Source organism: Armigeres subalbatus, chromosome 1, assembly GCF_024139115.2.
Source record: "Armigeres subalbatus isolate Guangzhou_Male chromosome 1, GZ_Asu_2, whole genome shotgun sequence".
Lineage (NCBI taxonomy): Eukaryota > Metazoa > Arthropoda > Insecta > Diptera > Culicidae > Armigeres > Armigeres subalbatus.
The window spans coordinates 296,007,414-296,031,731 of NC_085139.1; the positions used below are offsets into that span (position 1 = coordinate 296,007,414).

Sequence of the window (24,318 nt, forward strand, 5' to 3'; positions counted from 1 at the left end):
AAAGGAATCGTTGGTGGTATTTCAAAAGACTTCATAAGGACGGAATCCTAGATGAATTGCATATAAATTCCCGATTGGATTGCTTAAGCGGTTTATATTATAGTAAGAAATTTACTGAATTCAATGAAGAACTCAAAATCACACCTACGGTAAATGGAGACCAATCTTTGTATTCCAATTCAGGACAACTTACACTGACTTCTTTGGAGACCTCTTCGACCCCGGTGGCTTGCTGATCGTTTGGTGTTCCCGGGTTCCTCGATCGGGTCCTCTGAATCATCGGCGCGTCCAGCGTGAATCGCTGCTCATGAGCCACCGTTGACTCGTGCGGCAGCAGCATAGCCGGCGCTCGGAACATGTACGAGAACGGGTAGTACATCAGGTTCAGGATGGTGGCCGCGTACAGATCGGCGTATCTGACGACCTAAAACGCAGAAAGATCAGGTCACACTTGCTAAAACTTGTATTTCAATCAATGATTCTACAAACCTGACTAGAGAAGAAGGTCTGTCGCGATCCTGATCGGAACAGCGAACCCATCATACCATAGGCCAGGTCCATCTTGTGCGTCACGTCGCGGATTGCCGTCCGGACCGACGAAATGTCAGGCTTTTCTTTGGCGCTAGAGTCCAGATTTTTGTACAGATCTCCCAGCTTGACGTCCAATCGCTGCAACTCGGCAAATAATTGGCACTTGTCAGTCCACACGTGCAGCTCCTGCACCAGCTCCGGAATGATCAGGAACGTGCGCCATCCGCGGATTTTTTTGCTCTTCAGAATATCACCGAAGATGTGATCTCCCACGTACAGGACGTCCTTACCTTTGGCTCCGATCAGTTTGGTGAACACGTCGCACGAGCCCCCGGAGTAGACCTGATTCACCTGCAGCGGTCCCATGTGAGTTCCCACCCTCAAAGCACCCGTCGTTGTGTCCACCTGTCGCAGAATGGTTCCCTCGCCGAAGAACAATGGCTTCCGAGCGTCCACCACGATGGTGTCGAAGTAGGTCTTCCAGTCCCGGTGGGGTTCCTCCGGCTTGGCTCCGTGCGGGAAGTCGAACAGGAAGGTCATAATGCGGTCGGTGAATTTGTAGTCACTGTTCGTCAACAGGAACAGCTTGGCTCCGGATTCGCGAATCCGAGACAGGACCATCGGCAGCCGTTCGTCCTTCTTGACGTATTCGTCGAGATTCTGAAAAAAAAACAAAAATATTTGAGAATTGTTCAAAGATCGGCATTCACAAAAAAAATATGAACTGACCTCCAAAGTCTTCTTTTTCAGGTCCCCGTAGATGTGCACCCAATCGACGGCTCCACGCACGTCCTGGAAAATTGATCGGAAAGACATGAACAGTTCGCCGTACTTGACGCCGGTTTTGTCCACCTGCTCCGCGTACTGCGGCGAATTGGTGAAGAAGTCCACCAAGCAGGCCAGCAGATACGTCTCCGGCAGGTTGAACAGCGTATTTAGTACGTACACTCGGCTCTCGTCCAGCTGGAGGAATTTGTTCGGGTACAGCTCGTACACTTGGGAACTAGAATTAAATGAATGCTACATTAATCGTTCAGAGATGGATCGTCGTGAAATACTGACTGTTTCAAGAACTCAAATCCGTGGACACAAACCAGGATGTTGCCGTACGCGTCTACCTTCAGCAGGTTGCCGTAGAGGCTGTCGAACCACAGGCCACGTACCGGGAACGAAGGATCGTACTCAAACTGGAGGATTTCCACGGGATAGCCCAGCGTCACGAGGCGTTCCTTGACCAGGTTGAAGCCCAACTGTTCGTACTGTGGGGATTTGTACTCAGCGATGGTGTAGTCCATGTCGAAGCCATAGAACTTGATATTCTCCAGGTGGAGTGAGCGGTTCACGAAAATTCTGTTGAAGAAGAAAAAAGAAGTCAGCGCCAGTTCGAGGCATAGTAAAAAATATTGTGATTTTGAGGGGAATCTGGGCAAAATGGGCACTTTAAAGTGATCTGACCAGCACGAAACCACTGGAAATCGATTTATCACACGTTTTCCCTTAAGGAAACTTATAATCATTGAAAAAATATCAGCGTCAGTTCGAGGCACAGTAAAAATATTGTGATTTTTAGGGGAATTTGGGAAAAATGGGCACTTCAAAGTGATCTGACCAGCACGGAACCCCTCGCAATTGATTTATCACTCTTTTTTCCTTCATGAAACTTATAATTATTTAAAGAATATCAGCGAAAGTTTGAGGCGTAGCAGAAATATTGTGATTTCAAGGGAATTAGGGCAAAATGGGCACTTCAAAGTTGTCTGACCAGCACGAAACCTCTCGCATTCGATTTATCACACTTTTTCCCTTCAGGAAACTTAAAATTATTGAAAAAATATCAGCGTCAGTTCGAGGCATAGTAGAAATGTTGTGATTTTTAGGGGAATTTGGGCAAAATGGGCACTTCAAAGTTGTCTGACCAGCACGAAACCCCTCGCAATCGATTTATCACACGTTTTTCCTTCAGGAAACTTATAATTATTGAAAAAATATCAGCGTCAGTTCGAGGCATAGTAGAAATATTGTGATTTCAAGGGAATTTGGGCAAAATGGGCACTTCAAAGTGGTCTGACCAGCACGAAACCCCTCGCAATCGATTTATCACACGTTTTTCCTTCAGGAAACATCTACTTTCTGAAAATTTTGCAGCGTCAGCTGGAGTAATTGAATTTCGAGTCTTTTGCTTTTGAAAATCCCCAGTGTGCAGCGTTTCAAGCAAATAGCTTGGTTTATCGACCAGCTCTTGATCTCGGAGACGAGCCAGCTTCGGGCTGAAAGTCTCCCTAATAAAGACAATAAAAAAAAAGAAAAAAAAGAGCTCTTTAAAAGTGCGCTCTTAATTATGACAATTCAATTAAAATATGTTCCAAGTCTAAACCGAATCTAAATTTGCTAAAAAAATACTTTTTCAAACCCGCTGAAGGTTAAACAATAGAACCAACTCGAACCCCAATAAGCCTTAACTTATTATTTTTTTTACAACAGAAGGTGAATTCAATGATTTCATAAACAGAAATAGTCCTTTCATTGCATGAAACATACTTTCAGCTACCGGGTGCAATAAATTAACACGCACCGAAAACAATAAAGCCAAAACATATTTGTTCAGATTTGGATTTGTTGAGGCTATACAAGAATGAGCAAAAAAGTCCACAGTGAATTCCCTCAGATAATACACTCCGGGCCGAACGGGAATCATTTGTTTGCGAAAGGCGAGAGCTTGTAGGTATCGGTCGGAAAATATAAGAGAAAACGTGATCCGAATTGAAAATCTTGTTTGTGTAAGTTTGGCTTTACGGACGGAAGGAACTTTTTGATTGAATCTTATCAATCTGGAATAGCAGATTTGTGTGCCAATCGTCGGTTGGAATCCCTTAATCTGTCGTTATATTTTTCTCCTTTCAAATCGTAAAAAGGGATCGATAATGAATAATGGATTTTTTTTTTGCTTCTAACAGAAATTCTTAAAGACATCTATTCGTATACATGCCTTGGGGCTTGGGGGGCAGCAGGTACTATGTCCAAGGGCTTGAAGATCCCTCCCCAGGCCATCTGCGAGTTGTGGCGCCTGCCTAGGATGTGGTGGGGTTTGACAGTGGGATCTGTTAAACCTCTATAAAAAGCTGCATGAATCCGCAAGTAGGCTCCGCCAAAGCGACCGTGTGCCGCTCAAAGCGCACAAGCTCAAGTGCTGGTATTAGGTGGGACGCTAAACAGCCCTGACACGACGGCCCTCCGACGAGACAGGAGGTTTGCGCAGGCCCAATAAGCCGCCTTTAAAAACAACTATTACGAACGATATAGAAGATAATACGACTCGATACAATCGGCAAAGACCTAGGCGACGAATACAGGATCACGATTGGAAGCTTGGAACATGGAACTGCAAGTCGCTGGGTTTCGCAGGTTGCGACAGGATGATCTACGATGAATTACATCCCCGCAACTTCGACGTCGTGGCGCTGCAGGAGATTTGCTGGACAGGGCAGAAAGTGTGGAAAAGCGGGCATCGAGCGGCTACCTTCTACCAAAGCTGTGGCACCACCAACGAGCTGGGAACCGGCTTCATAGTGCTGCCAATCAACGCAAGGATGTGCAAGCTGAGGATTAAAGGCCGTTTCTTCAACTATAGCATCATCAACGTGCACTGCCCACACGAAGGGAGACCCGACTGCGGGACGTCAAAATCGTCATCGGTGACATGAACGCACAGGTAGGAAGGGAGGAAATGTATAGAACGGTCATCGGATTGGATAGTCTGCACACCGTATCGAATGACAACGGCCAACGATGCATAAACTTCGCAGCCTCCCGCGGAATGGTAGTTCGAAGCACCTTGTTTCCCCGCAAAAATATCCACAAGGCCACATGGAGATTACCTAACCAAGAAACGGAAAACCAAATCGACCACGTTCTAATCGACGGTCAATTCTTCTCCGACATCACGAACGTCCGCACTTACCGCAGTGCGAATATTGAATCCGACCACTACCTCGTTGCAGTATGCCTGCGCTCAAAACTCGACGGTGATCAACACGCGTCGGAGTCGTCCGCCGCGGATTAACATTGGGCGTCTACAAGACGGTAGACTAGCCCAAGACTACGCGCAGCAGCTGGAAGTGGCACTCCCAACGGAGGAGCAGCTAGGCGCAGCATCTCTTGAAGATGGCTGGAGAGATATTCGATCCGCCATTGGAAGCACCGCAACCGCTGCACTAGGCACGGTGGCTCCGGATAAGAGAAACGACTGGTATGACGGCGAACGGAGCAGTTAGTAGAAGAGAAGAATGCAGCATGGGCGAGATTGCTGCAACACCGTACGAGGGCGAACGAGGCACGATATATACAGGCGCGGAACAAACAAAACTCGATTTTCCGGAGGAAAAAGCGTCAGCAGGAAGATCGAGACCGTGAAGAGACGGAGCAACTGTACCGCACTAATAACACACGAAAGTTCTATGAGAAGTTGAACCGTTCACGTAAGGGCCACGTGCCACAGCCTGATACGTGTAAGGACATAAACGGGAACCTTCTTACGAACGAGCGTGAGGTGATCCAAAGGTGGCGGCAGCACTACGAAGAGCACCTGAATGGCGATGTGGCAGACGAAGATGGCGGTATGGTGATGGACCTGGGAGAACGCGTGCAGACCATAATTCTACCGGCTCCGGATCTCCAGGAAATCCAGGAGGAGATTGGCCGGCTGAAGAACAACAAAGCCGCTGGGGTTGACCAACTACCAGGAGAACTATTTAAACACGGTGGTGAGGCACTGGCTAGAGCGCTGCACTGGGTCATTACCAAAATTTGGGAGGAGGAAGTTTTGCCGCAGGAGTGCATGAAAGGTGTCGTGTATCCCATCTACAAAAAGGGCGATAAGCTGGATTGTAGCAACTACCGCGCAATCACATTGCTGAACGTCGCCTACAAGGTACTCTCCCATATTTTATGCCGTCGACTAGCACCAACTGCAAGGGAGTTCGTGGGGCAGTACCAGGCGGGTTTTATGGGCGAACGCTCCACCACGGACCAGGTGTTCGCCATTCGCCAAGTACTGCAGAAATGCCGCGAATACAACGTGCCCACACATCATCTATTCATCGACTTCAAAGCCGCATATGATACAATCGATCGAGACCATCTATGGCAGCTAATGCACGAACACGGTTTTCCGGATAAACTGACACGGTTGATCAAAACGACGATGGATCGGGTTTCAGGGGCATTCTCGAGTCCCTTCGAAACCCACAGAGGGTTACGGCAAGGTGATGGTCTTTCGTGTCTGCTATTCAACATCGTTTTGGAAGGGGTAATACGAAGAGCAGGGATTAACACGAGTGTTACAATTTTCAATAAGTCCGTCCTTTGGCTTCGCCGACGACATAGATATTACGGCACGTAACTTTGAGAAAATGGAGGAAGCCTGAAAGTAACCATGAAATGCCCGAAAGTCTCGAGTTGTGGGAACTTGCTCCCAAGATTGATCTCGGGGTCCCAGTAAAGCCGTTAAATTAGTTTGTATTGGCCCCATCTTTTACGAAAGAGATGAGTGCGGCGGTGCTAGTAGCGTGCATCCCTGAGAGCCTGATATTTGGGGCATCGACAGACATAATGTTCCACGATGTTGCGAACATCACAGACGTCGCGGGTTGTATGAAAAGGGCTCCCGTCAAAGTTATGCGAGAGCCGCGTGTGTCCGGTTCGAAGCCGGAAGGTGATTTGCTGGTCTTTGAGGTTGGATAGCTCTGTCCATACCGATGTGGTCCCCTTAATTTTTCGAAGGTATCCGGAAGTTATGGCAATCCAGGAAATTTCCCAGTTTTCTCGTACAGCTTTCCTTATCTAGGTTTTTACGTCACCCAACGGGACGGATGGCCTAAAACGCTGGCCCTGATATCCGTCTCCGGCAAGGAGATCTGCCGTGATGTTCCCAGGCACTCTGCAGCAGAGCTCCAGAACCCAAGCGAAGGTCGTGTTCGGGAACATGTTCGTTAAGATGCTTTGGATCCAGGGGTGCTTATGCTCGTCGCTCTGGAGTGCGGAAATGACACTGGCTGAGTCGGACAGGACGAGGATGGGTTTCCTTCATCAAGGAATGTGCGATAGGATTGCTAGCTACAGTCAGACTTATGGGGGCAAAATCCTAATAGCTATAGCTTGTATCTCCACAATGTGCATATAATAATCTAATAATCATAATAATCTCCACAGTGTGCACTACATCATCCACTAGGACATTTCCGCATCACAGCACATGAGTTCATTGGAAAGTACTTCGGATATAAATCCAGGAATTCGTGTGGAAATTCCTCAAGATATTCCTCAGAAAATTCGAGAAAGGAATTCTAAGAATTAATTTTGTTTTTCATTTCCAGGAATTCCTTCAGAAAATCTTCCAGGCGGAGATAAATTCAGAAATTCCTCAAGACTCTAAGAATTTTCTTCAGGCATTCTTTCAGAACTTCCTCCAGGACTTTCTTCGGATATTATTTCAGGAAAACCAAGAAATTTCTTTGGGATTTTTTTTATCAAAATAAATCCAAACCGTTATTTTTAGAACAATTCTGTCTATTTAAGTACAAGGAGAGTGAGAAAAATGTTCAATTTGGTGGGTCACGTACCCCATCGTGGTCCAGCTTCAGAAGCCAAGTTACCATTATTGCATTCTGTAGCCAAGAAGATCTTGGATGATCTAACACGCCAATGCGGGTAAAAGTGACAGAAATAAAAGCAAACAAATCTGCTAAAGGTATAATAGCTAGGGGTAATGACGGCTTTGGCAGGTTTTGTTCTATTATTGTCAGGGGGGTTTTTTATGACTGATTATGCTCAAATTTGGCCCAAACATTCTTTGCATATCAAATAATATTGTTCATAAAATTCGGTCGACAAAAACCCCCTGCCAATAATAGAACAAAACCTGCCAAAGCCGTATATTCCCCTATTTAAATTATGCCTGATAGGTTGCCTTGGTTCGGCAGATCCAAACGCACTGCATACTGTGATTTTTGTGTTGGCCAATCATTAGCGTGAAGTACGAAATTCGGCGGCGTGGAGCCACCCGGCGTATGGCGCGCCGCCGACACCTTGACCGGCGTCGGCGTACCTCAATAAGTGTCGGCGGCGCACAGGTCTAGTCTGAAGTTCTCGGAAGAAGTCCAGATTTCCACCACTCGAACAAGAGAATCCTTTCCTGGGTAAGCCTTCGTAATAATCCCCAATTTCCAGGTTTGCGGTGGAAGATTGTCCTCAATCAGAAGCACAACAATTCCCGGTAGCACGTTACTGGTTTTCGAAGTCCACTTTCCACGGGTCTGAAGCGTTGTCAACTACTGCCGTGACCAACGGCCCCAAAAATGTTCGTTCAGTTGGTCCAGGTTTCGCCAGCGGGACAACCGATTCTTTGGTACATCCAGGCAAGATGGCTTCGGAGTACTCTGCAAGGGTCTGCCAATATGCAAGTGGCCTGGCGTTATTGGCATTGGATCGGTAAGACTGGACGCGAATTCAAGATAGCCTCCACGTGTGTCAAGGCAGTTACAAACTCCTCAAATTCAGAACAATAAGTATAGGCTTTCTCCTTTCACGTAGGTGCATTTTTAAAATGTTTTATCGGCGGACATTTTTCCATACATTTTTAGGTGGGTTAAATCGGCTATCAATTGAGATTTCTATAGAGTTTGCACAAAAAATAATGAAAAAAAATAAAAATTGTTCTAGAACCGCCGATAGAACATTGTAATTTACCCACCATATAAAAGAGGAGATCATATACTTTTGCGTGGTGGGTGTTTCAGAGGTACTGATTTTTGAAAAATAATATTTCCCCATAGAGACACCGTGCTCTTCAGGTGAAACTTTTTGCTTTTTATCCCAGCCTATTACAAGCCACCAAAGTTAGGTGCTCGAGGAGGGATAAAATGTCATGCAATCTCCTTTGGTACCAATAAATTGTTAATGCCTAGACGATGTATGTCCCCTTGGAGTTGTCGGTACAATTCATGTAGCTCGTGTGATGCCCCGACGAAATTTGTTCCATTATCAGAGAACATTTTTCGTACAATTCCACGCCGGTTCATGAAGCGCTCCAACGCAGCAAGAAACGCTTCTGTAGTAAGCTCAGATACCAGTTCCAGATGTATATTTTTGTCACCATACAAACGAAAACTGCTATATAACCTTTGACCAGTTTTGATCTGTATTTCCCTTGCTTCACTGTTACAGGGCCGGCGTAGTCGACACCGGTGTACTCGAATGGCGCAGCAACGTTGACTCGTTCCTCTAGTAGATTGCCCATTAATTATTGGATCTTTGACGGCTTGACTCGAAAGCAGTTCAAGCACCGTCGAACCTTTCGAACAGCAGATCAGGCACGGAGTAACCAAAATTGACGTCGAACTGTTGCAAGTTGGACCGGTTGGACCAACATGCATATTTTCGACATGCAGCGTTCGGATAAGGGCATCTGTCACTGGATGTGGAGACATTATCCGATGGTGCTTGGTTTCGAACGGGAGATTTGCATTCTCCAAACGTCCCCCAACCCTCAACAAGTTGTCACTGTCAAGGAAAGGGTTCAGGGCTGTAATTTTCTTGAATGAATCACCACTTTTAGCTGCACGAAGCTCCATCGTCCGGAGCACCATAACGATGGTTTTCAACGATTTTCTCATTTCAGGAAGTATAATTCGACACGATTTTGGGTTGGCCTGTAATGGGGCTTCTGCAGTTCCGAATTCCGTTGCAATTTTCGAAAATCGCTGAATCTGCCAAACACCGGTAACATCTGGTTAATGCAAATGGTATCTGCTACAACAATTGTTATCATCTCTGGAATTTCACTTTCTGGAATCAGCGATGGCTCCTCTTCGACGTACTCCGATTGTATTCAAGAACTCAAAAACGTGCCACAACAAAGCATCTTACTTTAACTTATTCAACGGTAATGGCTGTTGCCCGCGCGATACAATGTCGGCCGGATGCTCGGTAGTTTTGACGTACTTCCATGTAGATCCGGCGGTTATGTTATTTATCTGGACCACACGATTGCGGACGAATGCTTCCAGAGTGCCCGGGGCTCGCTTTAACCAGGCCAAGACTATTTGGCTATCCGACAACAATACGATAGCTGAGAATGTCAATTGGACAGTAATTATTATCTTTTTGACGAGATGAGATAGCAGAAGCGCTGCGAGAAGCTCCATCCTCGGAATGGTGACAACACTTAGCGGCGCTACTCTCGATTTGGCGCACATCAAACTCGCAGTCGCTGAACCATCCTCCTTGATGCACCGTATGTAGATACAAGCTCCATACGCCGCATGTGAAGCATCCGGCAATTCCATGCGCACGGAGACACTAGTCCTAGTGGGTCGAACAATTTCGCGATCGTTGAAAGTATGTACAAGCCTTTTCGTTTCTTACCCTTTTCCTTGCACTCGGTAATAGAAAGCCATTTGTGCTCTCGAGGGTCCCATAACACACCTAACGCTATTGTCGCTTCACTTTCACTACACTCTTTGATTCTTATTAATTTTTCTTGATCTTATTCAGACACATTCTTCATCACCGCTTGTGAATTGAAGCACCACTTTCTTATTGGGAAGCCGGCTTCTGCCAGCAACGGAACCGAAGGAGGATAGAGAATAAATCACTCTGTTCCGGTCATCGGTACATCGTTGAGTGAATATTTACCGGATTTGGAACTGGCGTTGAACACTACCCTCAACTTCGTCGTAGAACTGGATGGTTTCAATACCGCGTGGTGCGGCAAGTAATACCTTTTCATACCTGGTACGTCATCCTGCTCTTGAATCTCCTGACAGTGTCCAAGGGCCTCATACTCTTCAACGAATTCGGTATATTATCGCTTCAATTCCTGGTTACATGACAATCTCTTCTCAAGCTGGGAGAACAATTTCAACGCCTGATCTCGGTTGTCATCTAACTCACAGACGGTGTCCTTGAAAGGCATTTGAACGACAAATCGACCTGTATTGTCCCGACGAGCTGTCTTCCGAAAGTGAGCTTCAACTTCTTCTTCCTCGTTAGAGTAAGACGATGAGTCGCCTACCTCTTCAATCGTCCAAAACTTTTAGATCGCACCCTGCAGCGTGTCTCGCATCGTAACGTTGGATAACAAAATGGTTTAACTCACCTGAGCGTAAGGATCAAACGTACCAGTCACAATCCATCCCAAATCTGTTTCGCGCAGCGATGTCGTGCCGTTAGCCAGTTTCAGACATAATTCGACGCCAAGATGAGATCCACTTCGTTCGGTTCAAAGAAATGTGGATCGGCAAGTTGTATGTTGCTAGGAATGTTCCATTCATGCACATTTACTATTGTTGCTGGTATCGTTCCGGTTGGACGATCTGACATCAGACACTCAATACGATCCCTGTAGTTCGCCTACCTGGACGAAAATTCAACCATCACTCCCTTTCTTGCTTGAGTTTTCACTGCGTTGGCTCCAACAACAGTAATATTTGCACTTCATAATCGGAAGCCTAAGAACTCGTTGTAGGAACACTTGTTTCGTCGACCGTACCATTCCTACGCTGTGGCACGTTGTTGTCGCTTTTGCATATATTAGGATTACTGGCTTGGTCATCTCGCACCGTTCTAGTACAAGGCATCGCTTTTTCAAAAAATCCATTGTTTCCTCGTATACAGGCAGCTCTCCGTGCTCGATCGTGCCTTCCCACAGCTCGCGAGTTTCGCTGTCCAAGGCTGAAGCAAGAATGTGTACCACAATCAACTCAGACACCCCCGTGAGATCCCGCCCGTGGAACCGCAAGTTTTTGATATGCCTCGTACATTCGTTGATCAGCTCCCGGAGCTGTTTCGATGATTTCTTCGAAACTTTCTTAAGCTGCAAGATCCCTTCAATATGGATGTCGATGATTCGTCGCTTGTTTTCATATCGCTCTTCAAGAATTCTCCAGGTTTGATGATAATTATTGTCCTGGATAGTCTTGGTGTCCAAAATACCCTCTGCTTCTCATACAAGGGCTTTCTCCAGGTGGAAAAGTTTAACAGCATCGGAATCTGGTGAGTTTCTCATCAAATCAACGAACATTGATGTAAATGGGTAGACACCTTTACGCGGTGTGTTACGGGGTAAGATCTACCACGGTCACATTGCCAGCTACATGCAAATCCTGACTCAACGAAAATCTTCCCCAATTTCCAATTCTGTAGTGCTTAAGAAATTGTCGGTAAGTTATTAAGTAAATACTACACTAATCCTTCTTTCCAACTTCCTAGATGCTTCCCGACCGCAAGTAGTAATACTCATGTCCCTGTAATGTTTTTCTTAAATTGGAATCAAGGATTAAACCACCCCTTGATTTCTGATAGCAGTCTGGAAAAGCATTTCAAAAATAACATGAGTATAATTAAAGTGTCCAATCTTCTAATGTTGTGCTAGTGCTTCTTTTATTTTCAGAATTGTCATCACATCTGTCACCGAGGAAAGAAGCTGACGTTACCGTCTACTAATGATGATTTCCTTCTTTTCTTATTTATAGTGAACGTAGTTATTCTGAACACGACGTCAACCATCACTTGCCGAATGGAGCATTTCATAACTTTTAAATAGCTTCGCTCCCAACGAAAAATTCATTAATATAATATTTTATTACTATTTATATTAACTGGAAGCGTTTGGTACGGGAGGTCCACGCTTTCTTCCTTTCCCCTCGATTTCATGTTATGGATCAACTTTAAGGGTTTACAAGTTCTGAAATCGCTCAGTATCTAGAAATCATCTCTGCGTAGTTGGCCTGGCCGTATGAAAAGAAAAATGACGGAATTTAGAAACCGTCATTTTCCAGGATGCTTTTAAGTATTGGCTGCGCAAGTATGAGATTAGATTAGATTAGATTAAAAATCAAAGAACATTGATTTAAACATCGGCCAGTTTTCATATTTTCCATTGAAAGAGGGAAATGGCGCTTTCAACGACTAATCACATATTGTGGTTGGCCAGGAGGAATCACTCCCCTCAGCTGACTTCCTGGCTGCGGTACAGCTACCCTTGTGTGAGCATCGAGAAACGTTTCTATAACCACAAAGGTGTTATTATCGATCTGTTCGAACTCAACAAGCTTCCCTTCGTGTAGTTCCGCTTGTTCGTCTGGTGCTAACGAGATGATCTTGTCATGAACGTCAATGTACTCAGTGTAGTACTTTTTCACATTTCGTGTGTGTACTCGTAGCTGCCGCTGAAATATCGTTAGCTCCACTCCTTCATCCACCTGGAGGGCAGTCCAGATACGAGTAAGTTTTGCTTTCACTTGGCCGCGCTTGTTGACCAGCGGTTTGAATTCCCTTTCGGTCATCTTGAGTTTCTTCTCGTTCTTCTTCGTAGTTGGGGTATCACGGTTGTACACGGAACCGCTTTCCGTTATTGGATCATCAGAGAAAGTTCTATGCGTCGAAGAATTCCCATGCTTTGTAATCTTCTCGAACAAAATGGCGGCGCTCAACACACAAACACGACGCCTCTTGCATTCGCGCTGCGGTTAGCACTTCGGTATTTTCCGGTACGTACTGACGGAGCGGTTCTCGCTCGTACCCGTAACCGACACTACTTATCGAACGGAACCGATGACATTCATGATGTTCCGAGCCTCGTGAAACGCTCTATCAAACCGGCGTAAATCCGGATCGCATCCGGTTCGAAGGACTAGGGCTTTCATTCCCGGAAACGTTTTCCCGGTAAATCATATTTCCCGGGATTCCCGATTCCCGGTATTTATGTATCAGTTTCCCGAATTTCCCGGAAAATGAACATACTAAAATATTTTGTAATAATTGTTTTAATTTTTAAATTTGATGATAACGGATTTTGGGGTATCAATTACATTTATTTACTATCATCATCTCACTATTTATTTCACGTTTGAAGTTTAAGAATTAATAAACCGAAAATGCTACAGAATCATACGGTGCATTCCAACACGTGTTGAAGAGAGGCGAGACAAAGAACCAGTTTGTATCTATCGTTCGTTTCTTCAATAGGTCCAAACGTCGGTAAGCGTTGTGAAGTCGAATTAAAAATTTAGTTTTTTTTTTTTTTAACTATCGTTTATTTGGAAGGCACTAATATTACTAATATTAGTTTTGGGGAACCGAAAGACTCGCGGTTTGGTCGAGGTTAGGGAATACAATTATACAATAGGAAAGGAAGGGAATTTAGGGTGCTTAATTAATTACAATGCTGATGTTCACACAGTTGAAATCCATGGCAATGTTTCACATCTGTAACGAGACAAACATTTTTTGGGAGACAGCAGCGAGAGGAAGATATACGAGTGGGGTTTAATGGTAGACATCAGGAGGAAGACATTTACAAGGGATTGCGACAGCAAAAGAGATGGAAGGGCGACAATTATAATCTAACATCAGCAACTTTCAAGAATTGGTGGACAAGGGACATGTATTCGAGATCAAGGCCCGCCAACACTTCCCTAATAGGCTTTGGCTGCTTTCCTCTGACCCGAAGATGTTCAGTTAGCGCCGATCTGGGGCCACGATGCTCCTCGCACGCCCACACGACATGGCCAATATCCTGATAATCTGCCTCGCAAACACAGAGATTGCCTTCTGAGAGCCCCACTCGAAAAAGATGTGCATTTAAAGAGTAGTGATTGGACATTAGACGACACATGGTTCGAATGAAGTCTCGTCCCAAATTCAATTTTTTGAACCATGGCCGCTTCGACACCTGTTGGCGAATTGAATACAGCCATCTACCCATCTCCCCATTTGTCCATTTTTGTTGCCAGCTGATCAAGGTTTCCTGACGAACTAATGAGAAAAATTCATCGAAGGTGATTTGCCGATCGTAAATATCACCTTCCATAGCGCCCACCTTAGCCAGAGAGTCCGCTTTCTCATTTCCCGGGATCCAGCAATGAGAAGGGACCCAAGCCATGGTGATTGTGTAAGACCTTTGCGATAAAGCACTCAAAGCTTTCCGTATCCTAGTCATAAGATACGCTGAGTGCTTAACCGGTTTCACTGACCGAACAGCCTCCAAGGAACTCAGACTGTCGGTGAAGATGAAAAAGTGGTCAGGAGGTAGGGACGCGATATGCATGAGAGAATAGTGAATAGCTGCTAGTTCAGCAGTATACACGGAGCTGGGCTCTTTGAGCTTAAAGTAGGCGCTATGAAAAACGTTGAATACTCCGAAACCAGTGGAGTCATCCGATTTTGACCCATCTGTAAAAAAGCTTCTTTCTTCACTGACGTGCCTGTATTTGCTTGCAAATAATGGAGGTATGACCTCGGGACGAAGGAAGTCTGGTATTCCATGAACCTCCTGCTTCATGGACAGATCAAAAGTTACAGAGGAACTGAAGGAGTCTAAGAAGTTAGCACGATTGGTATCTACCAAAGAAGGGCTTATCTCCAGCGTTATGCACCAGTGGTAAACACATGAATCGAGATTGAGGGTTTTGTTCGAGCAGCTTTTCGAAGTTGTCAATGACCAATGGATTGAGAACCTCACAGCGGATGAGGAACCGGAGCGATAATTCCGCGAAACGATCTGTCAACGGCAGTACTCCCGCAAGTATTTCCAAACTCATCGTATGCGTCGAATTCATACAACCTAACGCGATACGGAGACAGCGGTACTGAATCCGTTGAAGCTTCAGAATGTGTGTTTTAGCCGCGGACTGGAAGCAGAAACTACCGTATTCGAGAACCGACAAAATGGTTGTTCGATACAACGTTATAAGATCTTCGGGATGCGCTCCCCACCATGTTCCGGTTATTGATCGCATGAAGTTGATCCGATTCTGGCATTTTTGTGTCAGATACACAATGTGCTTCCCGAAGGTGCATTTCGAGTCGAACCAGACCCCGAGGTATTTTGAAGACATGCTATGAGTGATTGTCTTACCCATCAGTTGGAGCGGGAACTTTGCCGGCTTATGTTTTTTTGAAAAGACAACCATCTCAGTTTTCTCCGGAGAGAATTCGATACCCAGCTTCGTAGCCCAAGTGGACAAATTGTCCAAAGTATCTTGCAATGGTCCTTGCAGATCAACCGCTGTTGGCCCCGAAACGGATACAACACAATCATCTGCAAGCTGTCTCAACGAGCAATTTGGCATGAGACATTCATCAATGTCTCTGACGTAAAAATTAAAAGAAGGGGCTCAAACATGAGCCCTGGGGAGACCCATGTAGCTAATTCGTGAAGTTGCCGAGTCACCATGAGAAAAACTCATACGCTTCTCTGACAACAAATTGTACAAATAGTTGTTAAAAATTGGTGAAAGTCCACACTCGTGGAGTTTGTCAGATAAGACGTCGACGCAAACTGAATCAAAAGCCCCCTTAATGTCCAAAAACACTGAGCCCATTTGCTCTTTTTAGCGAAAGTAAGCTGAATTTCTGAAGAAAGCAACGCAAGACAGTCGTTCGTTCCCTTGCCCTGCGGAAACCAAATTGTGTATCTGACAACAAACTATTCGACTCAACCCATTTGTCTAGCCGGAAGAGAATCATCTTCTCCAACAGCTTCCGAAGACATGACAGCATCGCGAGGGGGCGATACGAGTTACAATCCGACGCGGGTTTTCCGGGCTTCTGGATGGCTATCACCCTCACTTCCTCCAATCATCCGGAACAATGTTGCACTCCAGTAACTGATTGAACAAGTTCAATAAGCGCCTCTTCGCGACGTCTGGGAGGTTTTTGAGCAAATTGAACCTGATTCTATCCATCCCTGGAGCGGAATTGTTACATGAAAGGAGAGCAAGTGAGAATTCAATCATCGAAAAGGGACGATCCATATCATCCCTGTCTGCAAAAGCATCACGTAGCTCTTGCCTCACCGGTACCGAATCCGGACAAACTTTCTTTGCGAAGTCAAGTATCCACCGCGACGAGCTTTCACGATCTTCGTTTACGGACGACGCGTTGCGCATTCTTCTCCCGACGGTCCACAGAGTTTTCATTGAAGTCTCGCGCGATAAACCTTCAACAAAAGTGTGCCAATATCCGCGCTTCTTCACTTTGACCAGTTTCTTGAACTGGATTTCGAGCGCGGTGTATCGTTTGTGAAGAACGATCGCCCCGTGTTTCCGAAATTCTTTGAACGCGGCGGATTTCTCGCGATAAAGTTGCGTACACTCGATGTCCCACCACGAACTGGGTGGTTTCCTACGAACCGAAGCTCCTGGTACCGGCCGGCGTTGTACCTGAAGAGCGCTGTCAAGGATCAACTTTGATAGAAACTCGTACTCTTGTCGCGGGGGAAGTGCATCTATCGACTGTACGCCATCAATGATGGCCTCCGCATATTTTCCCCAATCGATGTGCTTCGTGAGGTCATATGAGAGGTCGATAGTAACAGATTGATTATGTCCATTGGAAATCGAGACTTCGATCGGCAAATGATCACTACCATGGGGATCTTGGACCACCTTCCAAGTACAGTCCAACGATAATGAGCTCGAACAAATTGAAAGATCTAGACGGCTATCTCTTGCTGGAGGAGCCACTCGTGTAACTTCTCCTGTATTCAAAATTGACATATTAAAGTCGTCGCAGAGGTCGTATATCATTGTTGAACGGTTGTCGTCGTACAGTTCCCCCCAGCCTGTTCCGTGGGAGTTAAAATCTCCCAAGAGCAACCGTGGCTCGGGCATAACCGAGCAGATGTGCGAAAGATCTCTACGAGAGATCGCGGTGTTTGGAGGAAGATATATCGAGGCGATACTGAGGTCTTTTCCTCGAATAGTCACCTGACATGCGACAGCTTCGGTGCCTGACATTGGAGCAAGATCGACTCTGTAGAAGGAGTGTTGTTTTTTGATCCCTAACAGCACTCCCCCATATCGATTTGCCCGATCGCGACGAATTATGTTGAAATCTGGAAAATGAAGGTTCTCATCGGGTCATGTTTCACACAAAGCGAAAACGTCGCATTGTAATTTGTTAACTAAAAATTTGAAAATATCTAATTTGGGAAGAATACTTCGACAGTTCCACTGTAGAATCGAAATCATGTTACCCTTATTGACTAAGCTAGCCATCGAAGGATACAAATGACTCGAAGAGGGGCATTTTTGAAGCCAGCTGCTTCAGGAGAGGAGTCAGGATAGGAAGAACGGCTTTGACCATGTTCTTCACGGGGTCGGAAGCATCAAAGAAGTTAAGGATGAGCTCCACGATGCCAGAAAGCGTGAACATTGGAGCGCTCGGGTGTTGTCCCGTTCGCTTTCTATGCTCTATTTCTGGCGGAAAATGTGAAAAACTTGGGACATCAGGGATTTTTGATGTTCCCGGAAGCGGAGGAAACTCTCGTTCATCCTGATGTGAAACCACAAAAGTTGAACGTTTTTGAGCATTTCCTGCCGCTTGCGATTTGCCCATGTTGGAATAGGACTCACTTTGAGGCTGTTTTCTAGGCTTTTTCGAGGGTCGCTGGCTTTGTTTTACTCTTTTCCTCGTTGAGCCTTTGAAAACAAAGGGAACCCCATTTCCAACTTCAGAGTCAGAGCTGCCTTGATCGTCCAAAGGAAGAGACGAATAGATGGTGTCAGAAACCACCGGTGAAGCGGCCTTCCTCAGCATCTCGGCGTAGCTTCGTCGAGACCGCTGCTGAAGAGACCGTTTCTGGTGAATTCGCCGCTGTATATACGTCGGGCAAGCTTCGAGAGCATGTGGAGGGCCTTCGTTGCAATAAACACATTTCGGCACCGTCTTGCACGCGCCATACACATGCTTCTCTCCGCACGATGCACAGCGAGGTTTATTGCAGCAGTACTGAGCGGTGTGGCCCAGCTGCTTGCAATTAACACAATTCATCACCTTCGGTACATACAGCCGAACAGGTAGACGAAGTTTTCCAATCACCACATAATCAGGCAGTGCGGACCCGGAGAAGGTCACACAGAAGGAGTCTGAAGGCGAATAAACTCGATTCTCCCCCTCCTGCGACACTGAATACATTTGTTTGCAGTCCAGTATCTTAACAGGAGGCAGAGAAGCATTTTTGAAACGGCCGCAACCTTGTTTCAAATCATCACAAGTCATGCTCCCCTCTGTGATCACTCCCCCGATCTCACATACTGCTGATGGAAGATATACCTTATATTCTAGAGTGAAGAGCTCAAAGGTGGCAATCTCGTTGGCCTGTTTGCGATCAGAACAAGTGACGCGCAGCTTATTAGGCCCAACCATGTCAATGGTTGTGACAGACGAGAATCGCTTTTCCAGATCTTTACTGATCTGACTTATATTCAATCGTTTGCCTTTGGATCGGAAAAAAACAACGTATGGCCCACTAGAGTCGGGTGGGTAGGCCTTGTGGCGGGGAATAGTAGGGGAAACAGCGTTGCTAGTTGCTCTCTTTTTTTCCGGTAGACCAGAATGCAACATAGTGTCATCAGACTGGGAGTACAATATACCCCCGCCATTCTCGCCATCGCTCATTGCGGACACGAAGTGACCGCGGGAGCGAGGCACACACTATTTAAAATTGACACTTATTACTAAGAGAGAGAGAGAGAGAGAGAGAGAGAGAGAGAGAGAGAGAGAGAGAGAGAGAGAGAGAAAACTAACACAAAAATAATGATTTGAAACTCAGGGGAAGACGAGAGAATAAAATGACTGGATTAAATAATCGAAAAGATTCTGGGAAGGGGAAAACTTTTTATACTTAGCTCTAACACTACGATGTCGCCAACGCCGATTGTTGCGGCTCACACTGCAGCTGGACTGTTGGCAGCCGCGGGGCAGCGGGACGCCGGCGTCTGTGCTCGATCGGAGAAGATGGTGTTTCTTGGGATCGTTGTTCACCACGTGGAACTTACAGCGTGGGGCGATGAAATTTTCACTTGCGGATGAACGCCGATAAATAACTCAATAACTTCTTTGGCGGAAAACCTTACTACACTTCCACTGAGACTGAAGTAACACTTGAATTCTTCGGATGAATTAAAGACCTACGGTAAAAACCTGTCTGTCCAGGAAAACCCGAGGAAAACCGACTGTCCGTGGAGAAAACGACCGTCTCGCACGGTTGCTCGACGTGGAATCAATTAAAAATTTAGTGTCTGTGGTGAAACAGCAGAGCAGATATTCAGGCAATAGCAGTGACCACTTTGGCAGGTTTGTCCTATTATTGTCAAAGGTTTTTTAAGATCCTTTTTGATTCAATTCCCAAACATACTCATATTCCGAAGACTCGTTTGTATTTTGAGATATTTCTGAAATATTTCATTTGAATATCTTATATATAAAAATGAAATGGTCTGTGTTCGTATCCGCATAACTCGAAAACGGCTGGATGGATTTTTTTCATTTCTTCAGCAGAAACATTCGTTATAGTTTCCGACGGGTTTATATGATATTTCCTAATGCGAAAATTACGAGTAAAGTTGAGCAAATAGTGAAAAACTAAAATTGTGATTTCTATGCGAACTTTGCATGGGCAGTTCGGAATGCACATTCTCGCCTACTATGCAGGACAACGTCTGCCGGGTCAACTAGTTTTATAATATTGGTGGGCTAACAGACCTTGATGGAAACACAGATTTTAGGTCTTAAGTATGCGATCATTGCAACTGTCTTACAAAAAATACTCGCAAAACTTTTGCAATTTTATGCGTTTTAGGTGCTGTTCGGCATTTCAAGCAAAGTTTGACTGAAAAAAATGTTATAGTCAGGATCATTAAAGTACGACAATCAAGCACTCGCCTGAAAGCTCTTTTTTATTTCGAATGGAAGAATTCTCATTTCAAATATTTCATTCATCTGCTTTAAATACATTCAATGACGAAAATATGTTCAAGTGGACATACATGAATAAAAATGGTTTATCCTTCAAAGTTGACCAGAAGATTCTATGCACCAAAAAAAAAAGTCGTCGAGTATAAGAATAGTTCATGTTAGGAATATTTTGCGGATAATAGAAGAGAATCTCTCGAAGTCGTCGTTGTCCAAAAACTGGAAAAAAAGCTGATACAATATGAACAAGTTTAAAAAAAAATATGGAAAAGTAGTAGAGATGGTCGGGTTTGACATTTTGTAAACCCGAACCCGACACGAACCCGATTTAGAAATTCTTTTCAACCCCGGACCCGACCCGTACCCGGAATGAAAAATCTTATCAAACCCGAACCCGACCCGTACCCGACAATTTTGCAGTCTTAAACCCGAGCTGGACCCGAACTAGTTTTTTGGCGGAAAACTCAAACTAGATATTTTATATTTTTCTTTACACTCAAAAGGGTAAAGGCCCAAACAACGAACAAGCTTTGAAATTACCAGAAGCGAATAAAAAAATATTAAATACTTTATTTCTTGAAAACCCGAAACCCGACCATCTCTAAAAAGTAGCACATAGCGGAGCTCATCAGGACACAGCATATCTTACTCTAGAGCCAGAGCAGATGCTGATACTTATGACATGGCGAACGTTTTATAGAAGGAGTTAACGCTTTTCGAACTGAACAAAAACTTTCTCAACTTTTAACAGGACAAAATAGCAAGCATCCCTGATGTCGAATGTATATTTTCGAAATCATGTTTTACAAAAAAAATTAAAAAACTACGATTTTGAATACTAATTCAAAATTTCAAGAGTTTTTTTAATTTCTCGGGATCCAGGGAAATCCCGAGAAATTATTATATCATTTCCCGTTTCCCGGGAAGTTGATTCCCGGGAAAATGGAAGCCATAAAGGAGCAATGTTGCTGCCAATTCACTTCAACAATTACATGTGGTTTGTTTTACAGCACAGGACTGAATGAAAAAAAAAATGAAAAGACAAAGCAATAAAAAAGGATGGTGCAACGTTTTTCTTCTCTGTTTTTCAAATCGCTTCCATTGTTTTTGCTCATCGCAGTTGGCAGCGGATCGATGTATAAAAAACGAAATCATCGCAGCAACCGTGCTGCTGGTTTGCAGCAAATTTTCATTAATTTCAAATCGTCAAACCTTTCGGATGGGTTTTCTTGGAACAATGTTCATTCAATATCTTATGAAGTACAAGAGGGCCGTATATATGCCTTAACCAGCCAAACAAGAACTACAAAGTAAAGTTTAGCTGGAAGGAATATACCGATAGATAGGAATCTAGTCAATACATTGACTCACTCTTCCTCATGTTTGCTTCGCCCTGCGTCAGCGCTCGGACACTTGGACATCATATTCATAATTTTCTGTCTTTCACACTCCCATTCTGTCGCACCTTTCATTTTTTCATTTCATATGTCGCATCGCGTTTATACGCGTTCCATAACGCGTCAGACTAGAGTGTGCCAAATACAGAGGGATCACCCTTCTGAACTCGGCGTACAAAATTCTGTCGCGTATCCTGTTTAACAGGCTGAGACCGCTTGTCGGCGGCGAATACCAGGCAGGTTTTCGTGAGGGCCGATTAACGACGGATCAGATGTTTAGCCTGCGAATGATCCTTGAAAAAATCCGGGAGTACAACTTGCAGACTCACCATCTGTTCATTGATTTCAAAGCAGCGTGCGATTCAGTGAAGAAAAATGAGCTGAGGCAGATAATGTCCGAACATTGTTTTCCGGCGAAACTGATTAGACTGATACGTGCAACGCTGGATGGTTCGAAATCAAGTATTCGGATTGCAGACGAAGTGTCAACCTCGTTTGTGACCTTAGACGGATTGAAGCAGATTGTTCAACATTGCAGTCGAAGGCGCTATTCGGAGATCTGGCGTGCAGAGGAACGGCACTATCATCATACGGTCGCATATGCTCCTGAGCCTTGCGGATGACATCGACCTCATTGCAATCGATTGCACAGCAGTAGTAAAGGGTTTTGTACCACTGAAGAGGGGGACGCCGAGGATAGGCTTAACCATTAACTCTACCAAGACAAAGTACATGGTGGCAGGTAGAGATAGAGGAAGACCTAGTAGTGCGCTTGATGGGTATGTGTTTGAAGTTGTTGAAGAATTTGTTTACCAAGCGTTCCACGCTTGTGACATGTGAGAATGACGTTTCCCGTAATTTTTGTATGGATCGTCACTGCCGGAAGTGCTTCAAAAGTTCCCTTATTAAAACCATACGCAATTTCTCAAGGAATTCTTTCTAAAATTGCAGCAGCAGTTCTCTAAAAAAATTAAGGTTTTTTTCTGATGAAATTCGTACAGGACTTTCCGAAGGAATTGCTGGAGTAGACATAGAAATTTCTTAAGGCATTACGGAAAGAACTCATGAAAGTATTTCCAATGGAATTCCTAAAGGAATTTCCGAAAGAACTAATACATTTTCGAGCGAACTCCTGATGGAGTTTTCAAAGGATTTCCAAAGATATGTTATAGAAATTTTCTAAGGAATTTCTAATTCCCGATAGAGTTCTAAAAGGAGTTTCCGAATTAATTGCTTATTGAAATCCCGAAGGAATTCCGAAATTTTTTTCTATAAACGTTGCAAAGGAATTTTTGATGAAATGTCTGGAGGAATTTCCGTACCTAGAGGAATCTCCTTTAGGATTTCTTGAAATAATTTCTAAAAGAATATCTAAAAAATATTCCAAAGGAATTTCCGAAGGAATTCCAAACAAAAATCCCAAAGGATTTCCCTGAGATGTTCCCTAATATATTGCTAAAGAAGTTTTTGAAGGAGTTCCTAAAGAAATTCCCGAAGGAACTTCCAAAGAAATTCTCGAAGTAGTCCCTGAATTGAATTTCTGAAGCAATTAATACTGCAGATATATTTTATTAAACAAAGGATTTTCAGAAAAATATATTAAGCTCTTTTAGTGGAATGTATTCAATCGTCTAAGACGAATTAAGTACTCTCCATTTAATTCCACCAATTATTTTCGATATCTTTCCAGATACGTATTTCGACCACAACTGTGTGGTCGTCTTCATTGTCTCGTACTTGACTCGACTTGACTCGACAAATCAAATTCAAATTCAATTCAAATCCATTCTCAATTTAATTCAAATCCAGCCCAAATTCAATTCATATCCAATTGACCTTTTCCGTCAAAAATTGAATCTCGTTTTATTGTCTCAGTCGATTCTTTGGCTTATTCAAGGTCAACTTTCCTCTCCTTGGAAGGAGACTTCCGAGGCTCTTGAAAGGATGTTTCCGAGCCTCTTGGAAGGAGGCTTCCGAGTCTCTTGGTAGAGGCTTCCGACCCTCTTGGAAGGAGGCTTCCGAGCCTCTTGGAAGGTAATGGTAGTGCTATCAATAACAGAATTAAGTATTATTGAGCCAATTTCTCCTGCTCGGGTTCCGACCCTCTTGGAAGGAGGTTTCCGAGCCTCTTGAAAGAAGGCATCCAAGGAACTTGAAAGGAGGCATACAAGGCACTTGAAACGGGGCTTCCGAGGCTCTTGAAAGGATGGTTCCGAGCCTCTTGAAAGGAGGCTTCCGAGACCCTTGAAAAGAGGCTTCCGAGACCCTTGAAAAGATGCTTCCAAGGCACTTGAAAGGAGGCTTCCGAGCCTCTTGAAAGAAGGCTTCCGGGCCTCTTGAAAGGAGGCTTCCGAGCCTCTTGAAAGGAGGCTTCCGTGCCTCTTGAAAGGAGGCTTCCGAGCATATTGAAAGAAGGCTTCCGTGCCTTTTGAAAGGAGGCTTCCGAGCCTCATGGAAGTAGGCTTCCGAGCTTCTTGAAAAGAAGCTTCAGAGCCTCTTGGAAGGAGGGTTCCGTGCCTCTTGAAAGGAGGCTTCCGAGCATATTGAAAGAAGGCTTCCGTGCCTCTTGCAAGGAGGCTTCCGAGCCTCATGGAAGTAGGCTTCCGAGCTTCTTGAAAAGAAGCTTCCGAGCCTC

General features: G+C 44.7%; 1 protein-coding gene across 4 annotated transcripts in view; it reads right to left on the reverse strand.

The window, feature by feature from the left end:
- LOC134207766 (cytosolic purine 5'-nucleotidase) overlaps positions 1-24,318 on the reverse strand; it is a 158,524-nt gene that overhangs the window by 8,565 nt on the left and 125,641 nt on the right. For all 4 annotated transcript variants that reach the window (XM_062683641.1, XM_062683640.1, XM_062683638.1 and 1 more), the window contains 4 exons: positions 1,594-1,881; positions 1,261-1,534; positions 490-1,191; positions 194-424 (listed from right to left, as the gene is read on the reverse strand). In XM_062683641.1, coding sequence (XP_062539625.1) covers positions 194-424; positions 490-1,191; positions 1,261-1,534; positions 1,594-1,881 — 1,495 coding nt within the window. The remainder of the gene's footprint in view (positions 1-193; positions 425-489; positions 1,192-1,260; positions 1,535-1,593; positions 1,882-24,318) is intronic.